This window comes from Phacochoerus africanus, chromosome 2, assembly GCF_016906955.1.
Source record: "Phacochoerus africanus isolate WHEZ1 chromosome 2, ROS_Pafr_v1, whole genome shotgun sequence".
Classification (NCBI taxonomy): domain Eukaryota; kingdom Metazoa; phylum Chordata; class Mammalia; order Artiodactyla; family Suidae; genus Phacochoerus; species Phacochoerus africanus.
Genome location: NC_062545.1, coordinates 267,895,884 through 267,913,570, shown reverse-complemented (window position 1 = coordinate 267,913,570; position 17,687 = coordinate 267,895,884). Strand labels below are relative to the sequence as shown.

The following is a 17,687-nucleotide window of genomic DNA, read 5'->3' as shown; positions in this document are numbered from 1 at the left end:
GAACATCTCTGGAGGTTGTAAAGGGTAGGTGGTGGCTTTCCCATTTAACAGATGGGAAACTGAGGCCCAGAGAGACTTTCCATAAGTTGCCCAAGGTCTCAGGGCTGGCAAATGGAGAGGTCTTCCGTCTGGTGTCACAGGCCTCGCCCTTTCTTCTGCACCGTCCAGGTTTTTTTGTTAAGAAGCAGATTATGACAGTAAGCCTCTCTGCGTGGTGAGGGAGAGGGCGGCCGCAGTGGGCAGTGAGGTCACAGGTCCCCACCTGTTCAAGGTGGGCTTTGGGTATTTCACTAGGTGTGTGCACGGCTGCTGGGCCCCAGCTTAATTTCCCTTCAGACGGCCAGATAGAGGGCACCTTCCCATGTGACCCAGGCTTAGAAAGAACCGATAACAAGCTCCAAAAGGCAGCACTGTGCTCAGCATGCCTCCCCCTCAGGACCTCACCCAGTGAGCAGACAGGGGCCAAAGGCAGAGGTTGATCTACCGGTCCCCAAATGCTTCTCTCTCTCTTTCGTCCACTGCCATGAGGGCTACGAGTTTGGCGGGAAGTAGTTACAAACAGCCCCCACCTTGTAAAACCTTCACACGAACCAGAAGGGTAGGGCTGTCTTCTGAGTGGTGATGAGGAAAGGTTTGCACTCAGTGTGGATCTGAGACGTGCTGAGCCCAAGCTCTTTCCATTACACCTTGTCCTCAAAAGGTGACACACAGAATACCCTCCAGTCACCTGAGTCTTGACGGGCTGCAGGCTGGTTATCAAGAGTTTCTTTGTGCTCAATAAGAATGTTCCAGATTCAGCCACCAGGGGCCCCTAAGCCATTGCCCTGTCACTTCTCTGGCCAGATCCATGCAAAAATCTACTCTTTTCCAGTAATTTTGTTTGTTTGTACAAATTACCCAACAGTCTGACAGACAATCTAGAAGTTAGGGGAAAGAGACAGTTTATTCTGAATCCCATTACGTTAGTTCAACTACTTATTAGCATTTCTGCAGATTCCTGTCTGGCCTTTTTTCCAGATATATTTTTCAGAGCCTCCAGTGTCTTTGCAATATCCTATAGCACAGACTTGTTCCTTGTCCTTGAAAGTCCTGTTGGTGACCGCCGGAGATCCCAGTGTGTGTGTGTGCGTGCGTGCGTACCCATGCCCCTCATATGGGTAGATTGTAGATTGCGTACCCATGCCCCTCATATGGGTAGATTGTAGATTGTTGCAGGTTCTTACAAATATGAAAAATGCCCGAGTAACTCTCCTTGTTTAAGTTGTTTCTTGTTTTATGTCATTATAAGAACTATCATGAACGAGCACTGCATCCTAAGCACCTTACAGTCATTATTTCATTGACTCCTTGTGAGAAATCCAGGGACAGGGGTAGGTACCATTAGCTCTATTTTGTAGAGAAAGTAGCTGCGACTCGGGGAGGTGGTCTCTGCCCTCGATCCTACTACAGCTAGCTGGTGGCAGAGCTGAGCTTCAAGCATGTCTCTGACGCCAAAGCCCAACCCTTAACGAGTCTCATAGGCAGATTTCTGCTCTGTGTTGCTAAATAACTTTCTGAAAGAGTCATACCACTTTACACTCCCATCATTGCCGTGGACCCCCGGGAATCTGAGAGACCCCGAAGAACATGTGGCTGGTGTTAGAAAGCCTCTGGCTGCGGAGAGCCTCTGCAGGCTGTGCTGGCTGGGCAGACAGTGTGTACACCGGGCGGCCAGCCCACGCTGCTCAGGGACTTGGAGAGTCCGCTCATCTGAGTTGCACTGTGTGACCCCAGCACCCAAAGCCCCAGAAGATTAAAATAAGATCAGAAGAAACTGCCAGAAGCATTTAGTGAGAGCGCTGCCCAAAGATCAGGTCTCAGAACACTTTACGACTGTATCTCTTCAGGCCCGTTGCACACGTGCTCTGGCGGGTGATGTGCGGCCTGTCGCCCTCTGTCCCCACCCTTCCTCTGTCTCCTGAGACCTGGGCTCAGCCCCGCCCTAGCTGAGGGTCACAACCAGAGCCCCTGTCCCTCCTACACAGCCCAGGGCTGCCCTGAGGGTGACTGCCAATCTGAGACCTTGAGCAAGTCTCTGCCCTCTTTTTTTTTTTTTTTTTTTTTTAATGCAGTGCCTGGTAACATCCCAAAGAACACGGTTTGGGAAACTGCCCACAGGATTCCTGTCAGCAGTGACTGCTGCAGCCTCACCATCTGACAGTCCCCTTCCCCCATGAATGACACCCTCCCTCTCCCCAAGCCCACAATGCCCATCCACACACAGCTCACACACCTGGTCATCTGGGAACAGGGCAGGGCCGTGTGACTCCAGTTTTGACTCTTTAACTCCCAGACCAGAGCCTCGCCATGTCTGCTCAGGGATATTTACTGAATGTGTGAGCAAAAGAGTCACTGAGGGCAGGTTGAAGCTTAGAGCCCAGCACCCTAGAGATGAGGGAGTGTGTCAGTTAACAATGACAGACGTGTAAAGAGGAGTTCCCATTGTGGTTCACCAGTAATGAGTTGGACTAGTATCCATGAGGATGCAGGTTCAACCCCTGGCCCCACTCAGTGGGTTAAGGATCGGGCGTTGCCTTGAGCTGTGGCGTAGGTTGCAGATGCGGCTCAGATCCCACATTGCCGTGGCCATGACATAGGCTGGCAACTGCGGCTCCGATTTGACTCCTAGCCTGGGAACTTCCATATGCCTCAGGTGCGGCCCTAAAAAGAAAAGAAAAAAACAAAAACCCAAAACATGTAAAAGCACCTGCTGTGTGCCACATGTGATTACCATCTGCCCGGCCTGGCGTTCTAAGAACCAAAACTGTGATCCTCCCTGGGAGCAAGTCTCCAAGAGGCCAGCTGGGCCCTGGGCTGTGGGCCCCAGGGGACAGGGGCAGCGGAATGGGCACTGCCCGCTGGCAAGCTGCCAGGACACCAGGCAGAAGGATGCAGACCCATCAAGCAAGGTGAGAGGTTCCTGCCCTGATTTGGGCTCCTTCCCCCTCCAACGGTGGCCTCTGGGCCTGGAGACAAAGCCAAGCCAGAAACCAGGCATGGAGCCTGAGCCCAGACTGGAAGAGCAGGAGCTGCCACAGAGGTGCAACAGCCCCAGAGAACACAGCAGCCCTGGTCTCCAGCCACTTCCGCTGCCACTCAGAAGGAGGGACTTTCCCAGGAGCTGTCGCCATAAGGGGAATTAGTTCCAGCTACAGAGCCAAGCCTCTAGGATGCCCTTGGAAAATGTGCCCCATCCTCAAGATGTTAATAAGCTCCGTCTCCTCTGAAAGCCTTCGCCATCCCAACCAGCACCTTCCCCATCCCAGACTCCACATCACCATTTTCCAGGTGCCAGTTTCTGGCCCAGTACTTTGACATTTGTCACCTTGGTTAACCTCCCCTGCTCCCCAAAAAGTCTTCACAGTGAAAGCATTGTTAGCGCATTCAGCCACGGGGCGCCAAAGCTCTAACAAGTGGAATAACCTGCCCTGAGTCTCGCACATACACCCGGGTCTGCTGGGCTCCACATCCGCATCCACTGCTTTCTCACATGGAGGGAGAGAGAGAGGAAGGAGGATGGATGGATGGATGGATGGATGGATGGATGGATGGATGGATGGATGGATGGATGGATGGGTGGAGAGAGAGGGAGAGAGATGGGTTGCTAATTAGGTGGATGGATGAATGTAGGTTGGAAAGGCAAAGGCACAACCAACTCAAGAGAAGGCAATCAGGCTAGGAAAGCCAATAAGGCCCCCCTGATGCTTTCCCAGCCCCCGCATCACCCCTGACCTTGCACGTGACCTCCAGTCCTCACGCCGGTGCAAGGCCCTCCACCACCTGGTCCCTCCCTGCCAGTCCCACCTCCCTCTTTACTTGAAACCCTCACCCCAGCCTCATGCCCCATGCCCCCTCCTCCACCTCCAAGCCATTGTGCAGCCCCTGCTGGACCCACAATTAAAAGCTCAGCCCTGTGTCACCTCCCAAGTGGAGTCTTGGCCCACCCCACAACTGCACACAGGCAGAGCATGTTCCCAGTGGGGTGGGAAGGACCTGGCCTCACATTCACCTGTCCCCACCTGACAGGAAGACGCCTTCTCATTGGTGATGATGACTCATTACAACAGTGAGTCTCATGACACATCTCTCAGTGGGTATTCACGTGCCACAGAGGACAAAGATCCCACATCCTGCAGGTTCCCATATCTCTCTCCAGTTCTGCCTGGGAACAGCCCCGGCCTTGGCAATGGGCCACACAGGGAATAGCCTCAGTGCAGCTTCCAGGGCTTTCTCGTGGGTCCTGCACCAAGTTTGTCTCCCCCAGAGACCCCACTCACTTGCTTTCACCCATGCACGTGCTAAGGCTCGCTCTGGACCGTGGCCCCATGTCAGGTGATGGGGGGGTGGGACACGCAGAGTCTGCAGGCAGGGTGCTCTCAGATCCTGATGTCCTGTGACATGCCCAGCTGGGGACCAGTAACCTTGACTGGGACGGTCTTCAAAGGCAGGGACCACCCTATTCGCCCTTGAACACCTAGGGAGACCCCTGCACACGGTGAAGGGGCCCAGAATCTATTTGCTGGCAGGAGAATGTGGTCTGTGGGTAGTGACTGAACATACACAGGGCACCAGGAGAAGCCCTTTGCAAGTGTTTTCATTCAAGATTCACAGGACGGGAATTCCCTTCGTGGCGCAGCGGTTAACAGATCTGACTAGGAACCATGAGGTTGCGGGTTCAATCCCTGACCTCGCTCAGTGGGTTGGGGATCCGGCGTTGTCGTGAGCTGTGGTGTAGGTTGCAGATGCAGCTCGGATCCTGCATTGCTGTGGCTCTGGCGTAGGCCGGTGGCTACAGCTCCAATTGGACCCCTGGCCTGGGAACCTCCATATGCCGCGGGTGTGGCCCTAGAAAAGACAGAAAGGAAAAGAAAGAAAAAAAAAAGACTCACAGGAGGGCTGGAGAACCCACTTTACAGATAAGAAACCAAGGTTCAGGGAGGTAAAATGACTTTCCCGAGGTCCTTGGCTGGCACGTGGGGGATGGTAGAAGGCTGGACAGATGGGCTTCATCCTGGGGACTGTCCCCGCTCATCAGCCCCACAGGAGCCTTGTAATCAAGGGACACCAAGACGTTTAAAAGCGAAGATCCTTTGTGCTGGAGTGAAATGATCCTTTAAAAAATGATCACCAGCTCCCCTCGTTACCTCCAGAGACCAAGTCCTTGCTTATTTTTTCCCTTCTTTATCTTAAGTGCATTTAAATGTCAATTAAATTTGAAATATCTACATTTGTCAGCATTTCATTTTGGGCCAGCGTGACGTGCTGCTGATTTGTCCACGCGATGTGACACATGAAAAAAACTCTCGAGATGCAGATCTTCCTCATTAAAAAATAAGCCCGTGCGATCCCGGCGCAGCAGAGAGCCACAGAGCACGTCCCCGCTTCCTGACGCTGTGTCTCTGACATGGTATTTAAAAAGGAACAGCCGCGCCTGTCACCACTGTCACACGCGCGCTAGCCAGCGACACGTTAAACCAAACATTAGAAAGGGCTCGGGGAGTCATCTGCATGGGAACTCCGCGCCGAGATGAGGTGGGCAGAGGCGGGAGCAGCCGTGGGAGATGATGGGGTCTGAGCATGATGGACAGCGGGCCTTTCTTTCTCGCCAAGACTCCGGCAGCCCTCGCTGAGTAGCCAAGTTCGCCACGACCTGCCTTTTCGCAGACAGCTCTTTGTGTATAATAAAATCCAGGCAAGTGGTGGGTGGCAGACTGCAGGGTAGTAGCTGAATTGGGTTAATGAGGGAAGAGGTACACTTTTTTTCTTCATATTCTGCCTTAAGCTAATAAAAAATTTAAACCTGGAAGTATTCGACGGCTCATCCTTTATCTCTGACAAATATCTGACTGTATGTTTCATGGGAGAACATGAGCAGAGAATTTAAATAAGTTCATTTTGAAATCTCACCTTTTATCAAAAATGGAAGGGGAAACACCCTACCCCTTATTTCATTGTTTCAGATCCATGCAACTGAAGAGGCAGGATCACAAAGCGGTTTAGAGTGAGGCACATCCAGATTCCTGGCTCTACCCTTAGCTGCTGTGTGATACTGGGCAAGTGACTCCCCCTCTCTGAGCCTTGGCTGCTTTATCTGCAAAATGAGGATGTGATAAGTAATTAATGAGAAACTGTACAGACAGCATTTAGCCTGCTAAATGGACACATTGCTAGTGTCATCGTCATCATCCATGTGGCCCAAAGCCTAGACCTGAACAAACCGACCGCACAACATGGCAGAGCTCTCACCTGGGTGCTCCATCGCCTTCAAGAGATGGGTGGTGCGTCCAAGAGACACCCTGGGCCTCTTGTTAAAGCCGAGCCCAACCGGCCCGACCGGGCCAGAAGACCCAGCTGGAGAGAGGGAAGCGGTGAGCTGGAAACTGAGGCTCCCTCTCTGCCCCCTCCTCACCCCTAAGCGCCTGCGTGGGAGGCGCTGGATTTTGACAGCCACGAGAAGGAACTGTGGCAGCCTGATCAAAGCCAAGGTCCAGTCCAGCACCAAGGCTCTTTGCTCTCATGTGAATCCAGATACTGCCGGCAGGTTTAGTGGTGTTCACCTAACACGCTTGCTGTGCTCTCTGCTTTCCTGTCACAGCCGGGGGGCGGAGGGGGGGAGGCTGTCTTCAGGTGGGTATTGGCAAGGCGTTCAAAATGGACCTGAGGGCCACCCAAAGCCTCATTCAGTCTGACCCAAGCAGAGGCACAGGTCTCGCTCATGCACATGTAGCACCAGCCCAGAGGACAGGAAGGAGAGGGCCGTGGACTGGCCTCCCTGCCCCTCACTTCCCAGCCGGGGGCCTGGTCACACCTCTTCCCTTCCCCAGTGGTCCCAGTGCTCAGCTAGCCCTGGGTCTGCTCACTACGAGCATTCAGGAGGTGCCTCTCGGTTGGGTGCGTGGATGAATGGACATAGGGGTGGATGGATGGACTAATGACGGTCTCGTCCTCTATAAAATCTGTACCCTGACGCCTTCCTGCTTCCCATTGGGAGCTTACAAATAGCGTATGTAAAGCCCCTGGCACAGTGCCTGCTCGTGGATATTATCTTAAACATTTTTCTGAGACTCCTGCCTACCTCTGTATATCTAACACCCTCACCCCTACAAAGGGTCCCATTCTGCAAGTCTCAGCATCTCAGAAGAGAGATGGGGAGCTCAGAGAGGGGATATTCTTTTTTTCTTTCCTGAAATACAGTAGATTTGCAATGCTGTGTTAGTTACTGGTGCACAGCAGTGACTCGGTTTTGTGTGTGTGTACTTTTTCCTATTCTTTTCTGTTATGGCTTATTGTGGGATTGACTGTAGTTCCCTGTGCTCTACAGTAGGTCCTTGTTTATTTTATATATAGTAGCATGTTTGCGTTGATCCCAAACTCCTAATTTAGCCCTCCCCACACTTTTTCCCCCTTTGGTAACCATAGTTTTGTTTTCTGTGACTGTGAGTCTGTTTCTGTATTGTAAGTAAGTTCATTTGTATCATACTTTATTAGATTCTACACATAAAAGATCTCGTGTCACTCACTTCACTTAGTATGAGAATCTCTAGTTGTATCCCTATTGCTGCAAACAGCATGATTTCATTTGTTTTTTACGGCTGAGTAGTATTCCATTGTGTATGTGTCCCACCTCTTCTTAGTCTAGTCATCTGTTGATGGACATTTAGGTTGTTTCCATGGCTTGGCTATTGTGAATAGTGCTGCAGCGAACATACAGATGCATGTGTCTTTTTCAAGGAAAGTTTTGTCCGGATATATGCCCAGGAGTGGGATTGCTGGATTGTGGTAGTTCCATATTCAGTTTTCTGAGGACCCTCCGTACTCTTCTCCATAGTGGCTACACCAATTTACGTTCCTACCGACAGTATAGGAGGGTCCCCTTTTCTCCACACCAGAGAGAGGGCACTCATACTGCTGTGTAGCCACAAGCTGAGGAGAGGGACCTGTGCCAGGAAGAGGAGTGACACAGGCGAGTGCCGTGTCTTGTCCCCAGCGTGCGGCTGCCACCGCGGGTGGGGAGAGAGAAAGCACTCCAGGCCCCTGCCCTTGAGAAACAGAATTGCAGCAAGTCAGTGGTACCAACAAAATGCTAAACCATGCAGGCCAAGGAGAAGCCACTTCCTTCTAGGGAGAAAATTCCACTGGGAGCTCAAGAAGGCCTCCTGGGAGTGCAGTTGAGCTGAGTCTTCCTGGCGAAGGGCAGTCAGTGCCCCAGGCAAGGGCACAGGCTGGTGGCAGGGAGGGAGGGGAGGGAGCACAGAGGTGGGCCCTGCTCGGAGCTGGGGCTTGGCAGCTTTCACCCACCCGCCTGCCCAGCGAGCTCCCCAGAGTGGAGCCTGAGGCAGGGCGCCTGCCCCCCTGCACCCCCATCTGCTCAAGAGAACAGTCCAACTGGCGAGTGAGAGTGGGTCCCCCTCACGTTTAAGCAGACAAGTAAGTCATTCTGCAAATGTCTGAACGTTAGTATTGCTGGCACTTTACTCAGTGGGTTTGCTCACCACACAACCAATGGCATCAAAATCAAGGTTCAGAGCAGCAGCTTTGCAGGTGGGAGGAGGACTCTGATTCAGAACAGGATTCCAGGCTGTGTGGAGAGTGGCCCTTCTGCTAGGCCTTGTTTCATGTCCCAGGGGACTGAGCAGGATCTGGGCGCCCTTCTGCAGGTGGGGTCTCTCTGCCCTCTCTCCTGGGCCAGAGGAGACTGCGCCTCCAAGGCCATGCTCTCTCCAGTCCAGGACAGCCTGCCAGGTGGCCTGGGAGAGGGAAGGAGCACTGGTCCCCCCTCGCCGTGCAACCTTGGGCAAGAGGCTTTCCTTCTCTGAGCCTCACCCTCCCCTTTGGTACAGGACAAAACTCGTTGCCTGGCAAACTTCCAGGGACAATTTGAAGAAATGAAGGATTCAGGTGTGACAGTACTGGGGAACTCACAGCCCCAGGACTTCTAAAAGAACAGTGTGTTCTTGTGTAACAAGTGGCTTAGCACGGGTGACGGTGCACTGGTCACAACCCACCGTCGCAGTCCCCCCGGCACAGCTGCTGTCCCTCACTTACCCTCCAGCCCTGGTTCTCATGCACTTTTTTGGACATATTTCCCCTTCCTGAAATAACACCTAAAAGGAATTGTATCAGATAAAGCAAAGAAAGGAGACTCCTCCAGCTGGGGGTAGGGGGAGAGGAGACAGCCCCCCATCAGGTACCCCTGTGCCTGCTAGCCCACCTCCCCACGGATCCTCAGTGCCTGCCCAGCTGGCTATACCAGGCAGAGGCGTGGGCCGCCCGCTCCCCAGCCTGTGTGCCCAAGCTGCAGCCCTGGGGCCGGGATTTGAACCAAGGTCTTCGGGGTCCAGCTCCCTCTCCCAAGCACACACCTCTCGAGGGCCCTGGTCAGTGTATAATTCATAGGAGCCGGCAAGGAGTTTCTCTGGGCTGTGTGTGTATTTGTGTTTATAGAGGTGGTGCTCACAGGTGGCTGACAAGGGAGATGTATTTTTTATAACAATGAATATTTAATTTCCACATCACAGATGAAAAAGACTCTCTGAAGAGGCATCTGAGGGAAACTCCAGAGAGCAGCCGCTAATCAGAAAAGGGCCTTCTCATGAGTGCTCCTCTACTGGCTCACTTTCTTTAACTTTTTTTTTTTCCTGATTATTGATGTAGATATGCACATTGGAAAAAATATAGGAGCCACAAAAATAAAAAAAGGCTGAGGGGGAAAAAAAATCACCTGTAACCTACTAGCTTTTGATGACACATAGGCGTAGGCCTTTCCAGCCTTTTTTCTGCGCAGTTGTTCACAAGCAAATGAGAGAGAGCGCCGTATAATTGCAGTTCTGTATCCTGATTTTCAGGGTTTTCTCTATAAACATTATAGTTAATGGGAGGATAATATTCAGCCAACTGTATCATAATTCACTTCACCAGATTTCTGCTGTGGAAATTGAGGTTGTCTCGTGTTTTAATATTATAAACATAGCACTAATGAACATCTTTGGGCTTAATCTCTTGCTACATCCAGGGTTATCTAAGTGGAAGTAGAATTACAAGGTCATAGGTGCATTTAAGTCTCCTGACACAGGTGGCAAACCCACAGTTTCTTTTCTGTTCAGGACCAGCTTCCCCACCGTGGGGCCTGTCAGGCCTTCTCCGGGCAGCCTCCACCCTGGCTGGCAGAAGGAGGCCAGGGCCAGGCACTGAGCCCCAGGCCTCCTCCCCACCCCGCCACGCGGAGTCCTGCAGCACCTCCTAACTGTTCTCTTCTCTCTTGTCTCCCTCTGCCCCAGCCTGGTAAAGCCCTTGCGACACTATGCTGTCTTCCTCTCCGAAGACTCCTCTGATGATGAATGCCAGCGGGAAGAGGGCCCGAGCTCTGGCTTCACCGAAAGCTTTTTCTTCTCCACTCCCTTTGAATGGTCTCTCCTTCCTCCTTCCATTTCCCTGAGCTCGGCTTGGTGACTCTCTGGGGCCACTTGGGAGGGAGCGGGAGGCTGGTGCTGCTTGCACTTGTGTGTGGGGAGGGGTGTCTGGAGCTGCTGCCTTCTGGTGCCCGGTGCCAGCTTGCAGGATGGACACCCCCTCTGTGTGCCTCCTCTCAGGGCTTTCATTCTGCCAGCTCCACAGGGGCCGTGACGATGGAGTGAGGTGACAACAGTGACCGGGCTCTAAAGGTGTGAGCGTTGGTCTCATTCCTTATGGAGAAAATGCACTTGATTGTCAGTGGAGTTGGTGGCTACAATTAGCCTGGTTGTTGCTGCCCAAGCCTCCCTTTATCTCAGCATATCTTGGAAACCCATTAAAGCAGAGGGTCAGATTTTAAGTTTAAAAAAAAAAGTCACCAGTGTGGAAAGTATGTGTTAATGACGGCATGTCCAAAGGTTTTACTGATCTTCCTGACTTAAAGATAATTTTTACCATTATTTTTTATAGCCTAAGCTTCCTCTCATCAGAAATTGCAAGAAAGAGAGAGAGAGAGAAAAAGAAGGAAAGAAAAGGAGGGAAAAAGAAAGGTTCACCAGATTCTAACCACCCCTCGGAATCAGGCTTTGGTGGCTCTCCTTTCTTTGCTGGTTCTTACCCCTCCACCCACAGGCTTTTCAGAGCTGGGATTGAGCAAAGGGACAGCTTTGGTTTGTGTTTATTTGTAAGGAGGTAGAGGAGGGAGCTTCCCTTTGCTGCACACCCATAGCACCCCTTCCAGAGTGAACCTTCCCAGCCAGTTCACAGAAGAGGGATTCTGCCCGCCACCCCCCCTGGCCTGGACCTGTGGGTTCCTGGGGCACCTGATAAACTGACAGCTCTGCTCCTGCCACTGTCCCTTCAGGGGAGGAGCGTTCTGGACCTTTCTGCCTCACCTGTGACCATGAGCAGGTCCATCCCCTCCTGAGGTCCTCATTTATAGACAGCAGTGGCCTAAGCCATTGTCGCCCGAGCTTCAAATGCCACCTGACAAGTGCAGTGAAACTTCTTTAAGACTAGAGGAAAAGCCTTGTCCTAAGCGATGATGTCTGTGATATCACAGGCTTAATGTATCAGTTATTATTTCTATTATTTATGAAAAATAAAGGTAGCATCATTGGAATAAGAAAGGTTCATCAACTTAAAATCACCCTGCAGGTACAGGCACCCCCATGTGCGTGACGTCCAAGGACCTCCCCACTGCAGAGTCCAGCAGGTCACATTCTTTTTAAACTAATCGATGCCCTCATTACGTAAAATAATGCTCACTCCCTGAGCCATGACCTAGGAAAAGGATGGGCTTGTGTGTGTGTTCGAAAGGGAAGTGGCCATCTTAAAACAAATGGGTTCTTGCCAAAGAACGCTGTTTCCTTAACTGTACAAAGCACACAGCCTGTTTTTTTTTTAGTTTCCTTCACTGTGTCCAAACTCCGTTAGAGGGGCTTGGTCAGATGGCTTAGTCAGAACAAGTGGGGGACTTTAGAAGGCTCTCAGGAGTTCCCGTCGTGGCGCAGTGGTTAACGAATCCGACTAGGAACCATGAGGTTGCTGGGTCGGTCCCTGCCCCTGCTCAGTGGGTTAACGATCCGGCGTTGCCGTGAGCTGTGGTGTAGGTTGCAGACGCGGCTCAGATCCTGCGTTGCTGTGGCTCTGGCGTAGGCCGGTGGCTACAGCTCCGATTCAACCCCTAGCCTGGGAACCTCCATATGCCGCAGGAGCGGCCCAAAGAAATAGCAAAAAGACAAAAAAAAAAAAAAAAAAAAAGAAGGCTCTCATAATTGGCTTCCATTTCTACCTCTTGCCAGATACTGTGTGACATAGGGTGAGTTACTGAGCCTCTCTGAGCTTCAGCTTCCTCATCTATAAAGTGGGGGTGTGAATCCTACTTCTTGAGCGGCTTATGTGGCTTCAGGGAGAGAGTACTGTCTGATGCAGTCCTTGCTAACAGTCAAGGCTGTTAGTTGAGCCCTTTCGCTCTGCTGACAGTCCCCTGTCCAGGTTCGAGTAAGTGGGCCTTTGGGACCAGCAGGTGGTGCCCTTCTCTCACTTTCCAGGAGCCTTGGGTAGTTGGTGCCTGACCCAGGAGTCAGAGCCTCTTTGTTAGAGAAATGGGATGTTGCTCTGGCCTAGGCTCCTCTAGAGGTCAGGGTTTGTCTAGGCTCCATTCATGTATCCAGTGGTGCCCCGAGGCTCAGGATTCGTGACAAGGGAAGACTAGAGGCATCCTGTGTCACCTACCCCTGGGTCGGCTACAAGGTTTTGTTTGATGCATGAATGGACAGAATGCTGTTAACAGCGTCAGCATGTCTGCCGGGCACCGGGCACCGGGCACCATGTTTGCTTGTGCAACCTCCACCGCCACCTGCAAGGAGGGTGCATTCTGGAATGGGGGAGCGGCTGAGGCTCAGGTGAAATGACTCGCCCAGGATCCCACAGCAAGAGATGGTACCAGAGCTGGACCTGAGGTCAGCACAGGCCGAGGCCCAAGACGGTCCCCACTGAGGATCCTGGGGAGAGATCCCTCGGCTCCGTTCCCCGTGAGCTGTTCCCAGGACCCGAGTGCTGCGGGGGTGGGAGTGGCTTGTGAGCCCACTAGCCAGTTCTGCGGTGGGCCTGTGGTTTGGGGGAAAGCCAAGTGGGCGCCCAGTGCAAGCTAGAGCCAGAGCAACTTGCCCCAGGCCCCCCAGTGAGCAGGACCCAGTGCAGCCCCAGGTCTCAGGGTGCCTCGGCCCAGACTCCTACACTCAGGAGCCCAGGACACTTTCCCGTCCCAAGGCTTCCTCGAGGCCTGGAGGTTCCTCGGGTGGGGACTGCCTGATCCTCCCTGGGAGGCTCCGAGGGGCAGAATCCAGCCTGCTCTGCCTCCTCCCAGGCCACAGCCATACCGGACACTCAAGGAATCAGACAGTGCAGGAGACGAGGCGGAGAGCCCGGAGCAGCGAGCGCGGGAGCCTGTGGGCCCTGCCCCAGCTCCACCTGACCGTGCCGCCAGCATCGACCTTCTGGAAGATGTCTTCAGCAACCTCGACATGGAGGTCCCGCTGCAGCCGCTGGGCCAGGCCAAGAGCCTAGAGGACCTTCGGACCCCCAAAGACCTGAGGGAGCAACCGGGGACCTTTGACTATCAGGTATGGTGGGGTAGGGGTGAGTGCGTGCTAAGGGCACTTTCTGCACGTGAGGCAGGTCCCCCTATGTGACGCTGAAAAACACCAAGGGAGAACCAGGGACTTTTGCAAGGTGCTCAGCCAGTGCTCAGGGTCACTAACTGCAGACTCTGCCAGGCCAGCCAGTGGCCAGACCCCCTCACAGCGATCACTGGAGAAGATGCTGGAGCCTAATGGAAGTCTGCCCCCACTTCCATCCATGCGTCAGAGGTGGGCTGGTGCTCCACGCGCCTCTCCCCAGGACCCCCCGCCCAAGCCCCGGCGGGGCTGTGACCCCTGGTGGAACTCCTCGAAGAGCCCGTGGATCAAAGCTCCTGGCTCTGGACATTCGAGTGTGACCCCAGTCTTCCACTGTGACTTTCAGTCTCTCGCGCCCCCTCCCTGTGCTTCAGTGTCCTCTCTGGCCAGCGGGGGCTTCTGACTGCAGTCCCCGGGTCACACTGTGGGATTCACAAAGCACCTGTCCCTCTGCAAGGAATTGCTGTTCCTACGCTGCCAATGAGGGAGCTCAGGCCAAGAGAAGGGACATGACACCCAGGTTGGGGCCCTATCCGTGGCAGAGGTGGGACTTGAGCCCGGTCCTCCTGTTTCCTTCACAGTCAGCATGCCTTCGTCTGGGCCTCTTAGGATCATGGGTGGTTGAAAGTGCCCACACGCTTGGCAAAGTTAAAATGGACCAGGCCAGTAGAGTCGTTTTCCTGAAACTACTTGGCAGTGCCAGCCTGAAAAGATGGGGCTTTCTCTGGAGCCCTTTTGTGCCACACAATGAGAAAAGCCTGGCTCGGAGTCTGGACAGACCTGCACTTAGTTTCTGCTGCTGACCTGGGCTGAGCCCCCAGCTGCTCTGGGCCCCCTGTCCTAGCATCCGCCTGGCACACAGGAGTGGGAAGGGGAGGGGCGCTGCTGCCTTCCAGTCTGTCCCAGGTCAGCCTGTGGGGATTGCCTCCCTCCTTCCTTCCGACAGAGGCTGGACTTGGGCAGGAGCGAGAGGAGCCGTGGGATGCCAGGAGCCTTGAAGCTTGCCCACCCGTACAACAAGCTCTGGAGCCTGGGCCAGGACGACATGGCCATCCCCAGCAAGCCTCCAGCCACCTCTCCTGAGAAGCCCTCGGCCCTGATTGGGAACTCCCCAGCCCTGCCCTGCAGGCCCCAGAACCGGGATGGCATCCTGAACCCCAGCGACAAGGAGGAGGTGCCCACCCCAACTCTGGGCAGCATCACCATCCCCCGGCCCCAGGGCAGGAAGACCCCAGAGCTGGGTATCGTGCCCCCACCCCCCACTGCCCGCCCAGCCAAGCTCCAGGCAGCCAGTGCTGCCCTCGGCGACTTCTCCTCGGAGCAGCTGCAGGCTGAGCGAGAAAAGCGGGCGGCCCTGGGCTTGGCCCCGTTCTCCGGGCTCCTCCCCGCTGCTGCCCCACAAGACCCCACCGAACTGCTCCAGCCACTCAGCCTGGCCCCAGGGGCTGCGGGCACGGGCAGCGACGCCCTGCTGGCCCTCCTGGACCCACTTAACACAGCCTGGTCAGGCAGTACCCTTCCACCAGGCCCTACAGTCCCAAATGTAGCCACCCCATTTACCCCCCAATTTAGCTTTCCCCCCATGGGGACCTCCACCCCATTTCCACAACCATCACTCAACCCCTTTGTCCCACCTGTACCAGCATCACTGCCAACCATGCCCCTGGTCTCCACACCAGCTGGGCCTTTCGGGATCCCTCCTACTTCCCTGGGGCCAGCTTTTGCCCCCAGCCTCCTACTGTCCAATTCTGGCTTCTGTGCCCCACATAGGTCTCAGCCCAGCCTGTCTGCCCTCTCCATGCCCAACCTCTTCGGCCAGATGCCCATGGGTGCCCACTCCCTGCAGCCCCTGGGGCCCCCAGTGGTCACCCCTTCAAGGATCCGAACATTGCCCCTGGCCCGCTCAAGCGCCAGGGCTGCCGAGCCCAAGCAAGGGCTGGCCCTACGGCCTGGAGACCCCCCACTCCTACCCCCCAGAAACCCCCAGGGCCTGGAGCCCTCATTGCAGCCCTCTGCTCCACGAGAGGCCAGAGACCCCTTTGAGGATTTGTTACGGAAAACCAAACAAGATGTGAGCCCGGCCCCAGCCCCCGGCTCGGTGGAGCAGCTCAGGAAGCAGTGGGAGACCTTCGAGTGAACCAGGCACCAAGGGCTGGGGACGAGGCTGGCCGGCCCCGCTTCCCCTGCCACTCTGTTTCTGCCCAGTTTCTACTGGTGGGAAGGGATGGGACCCCTCTCTGCTGCCCCTCCTCCTCTCCACACTGCCCATCTCTGGAGAATGGCACCAGTTCCGGCCTGGGAATTGACCCAGCTCCCGGGCACCTGTCCCGCCCTGCCACCCTCTCCCCTGCACCCCTGATTGGGTTTTGCACTAAAGAGATCAGCTGGGCCAACGACTGCCCCAGGCCATGTCCCAGCCACCTTCCCTCTGGAAACTGCCCACCAGGAGTCCCGAGGCTCCTCAGGATGCCTCCTCCCGAGCCCCATTCTCCTGCCCCAGCTGCAGCCCAGCCCTGCACACCCCACCTCGAAGGGCACAGGCGTCAGCGCGACCCTCAGTGTGAGCTCGTCTGCACGAGACACGCAGTTTGGAGTTTGAAGTTCAGAACCCTCCTCCCAGACTTGAGGGTTGACCTGCCGAGGCATTTCCAAGCCTCCTCTAGCAATATGCACACTCATTCTTTCATGAGTCTTCACCCCAACCCCAACTTCCATTTTCCTGGCTCGGTAGGGATTTGGGGGCTGAGAGATCCCTGGATCCCTCATGGTAGCCAAGCCCAGCCCCGGCCAGCCCTGCATGGGGGCCGGGAGCACCAGCAACCCTGATTCATAGAAGACAAATTCGCATCAGGTAAATCTGAGTGCACCAGGTGGAGTCAGGCTGCCGTTCAGCACGCGCCCTCTGGTCCCCGCGGGTTCTCCTGGTCTCCAGTTACTGGCAGGTGTGGCTCAGCCTCTTGTAGAGCCGGCCTGCAGGGGTAGAGCTGAGAAGCAGGCACTCGGATTCCAACTCGAAGGCCAAGCTTAACGGCACAGACTGACACAGGAGGCCCAGCTGCCCAGCTCCCTGGGGCAGGAGTGGGCAGGGCACTGAGCCCCGCTCCAGTCCCACCCCCACAGGAGCAGGCAAACCTACCTTCTTGCAGCCCGAAGGCAGGAGAGGGGCTCGGAACCACCCCTCCCCACCCACTTTGTGGTTCTTGCCAACATAGAAATTCCTGAGGCCAATGTCACCAAAGCTAAATTGAAATGTTTTGTTATTATTTCTTTTATCTTTCTTTTCCTTTTTCCTTTATTGATTTGATGAATCTTGAGATTGACTAGTTTCAATAAACCAAGTTAAAATATGGCCCCACCATTTAAGAAAACAATCCTCTGAGACATGCAGGAAATTGTGAGCATTTCGTCCTGATTTCTCATTTCCTATTTGTGAATGGTCAGACACACAGTCTCAGAGGTGTCTGATGGGGCAAGGGGCTCCTGGAGGCCCCCGTACCTCCAGGAGCCTTGTCAGTGTCTGAGCAGCGGGCGGCTAGGAGACCTCCAGCCACACGCAGGTGAGGAGGCCTGGAGGGCCTGCCTAGCACACAGACCCTTCCTGAGTCAGTCACAGCCCCTCAGGCCAGTCTTCTCTCTAAATCTGGGCAGTGTCCTCTGGCTGCTGGAAGCAGGGAGCCGTGTCATGTCTGAGCCACGTGGGCACCTCTGGGATGCTCAGGTGTTTCAGTAGGGGTTCCAGATCCACCCGTCCTGGGCAGACTCCTGAGCCCCCCTGGGGACAAAGCAGCCCCCGCAGGGAGGCAGAGCCTGGGGCAGAGTATAAGACAAGAGGTACCAGGCGGCCTGAGGGAAGTGGAGGCCACCCCGAAGTCTTGGTGGTTGTGCTGGGGGCTGGTGGCGAGTGCGCCATGGGCACTGCTGTCTCTTCACTTGCTGGATTGAATTTGCAAATCCAAGGATGAATCTTGTGTGTATGTACGTTCAATAAAATCTTCTTGGGGAAAAGGCTGGTATCCC

The 17,687-nt window shown here is 54.6% G+C and overlaps 1 protein-coding gene across 7 annotated transcripts in view; it reads left to right on the top strand.

The window, feature by feature from the left end:
* The window catches only part of DENND1A (DENN domain containing 1A), a 518,366-nt gene extending 500,691 nt beyond the window's left edge, over positions 1 to 17,675 (top strand). For 5 of the 7 annotated variants that reach the window (XM_047768359.1, XM_047768357.1, XM_047768356.1 and 2 more), the window contains 3 exons: positions 10,317 to 10,445; positions 13,361 to 13,616; positions 14,617 to 17,675. In XM_047768359.1, the coding sequence (XP_047624315.1) occupies positions 10,317 to 10,445; positions 13,361 to 13,616; positions 14,617 to 15,807 (1,576 nt within the window). In that variant the 3' untranslated portion in view covers positions 15,808 to 17,675. The remainder of the gene's footprint in view (positions 1 to 10,316; positions 10,446 to 13,360; positions 13,617 to 14,616) is intronic. The other 2 variants (XM_047768362.1, XM_047768361.1) reach the window with 1 other exon arrangement.
* Positions 17,676 to 17,687: the final 12 nt, after the last annotated feature.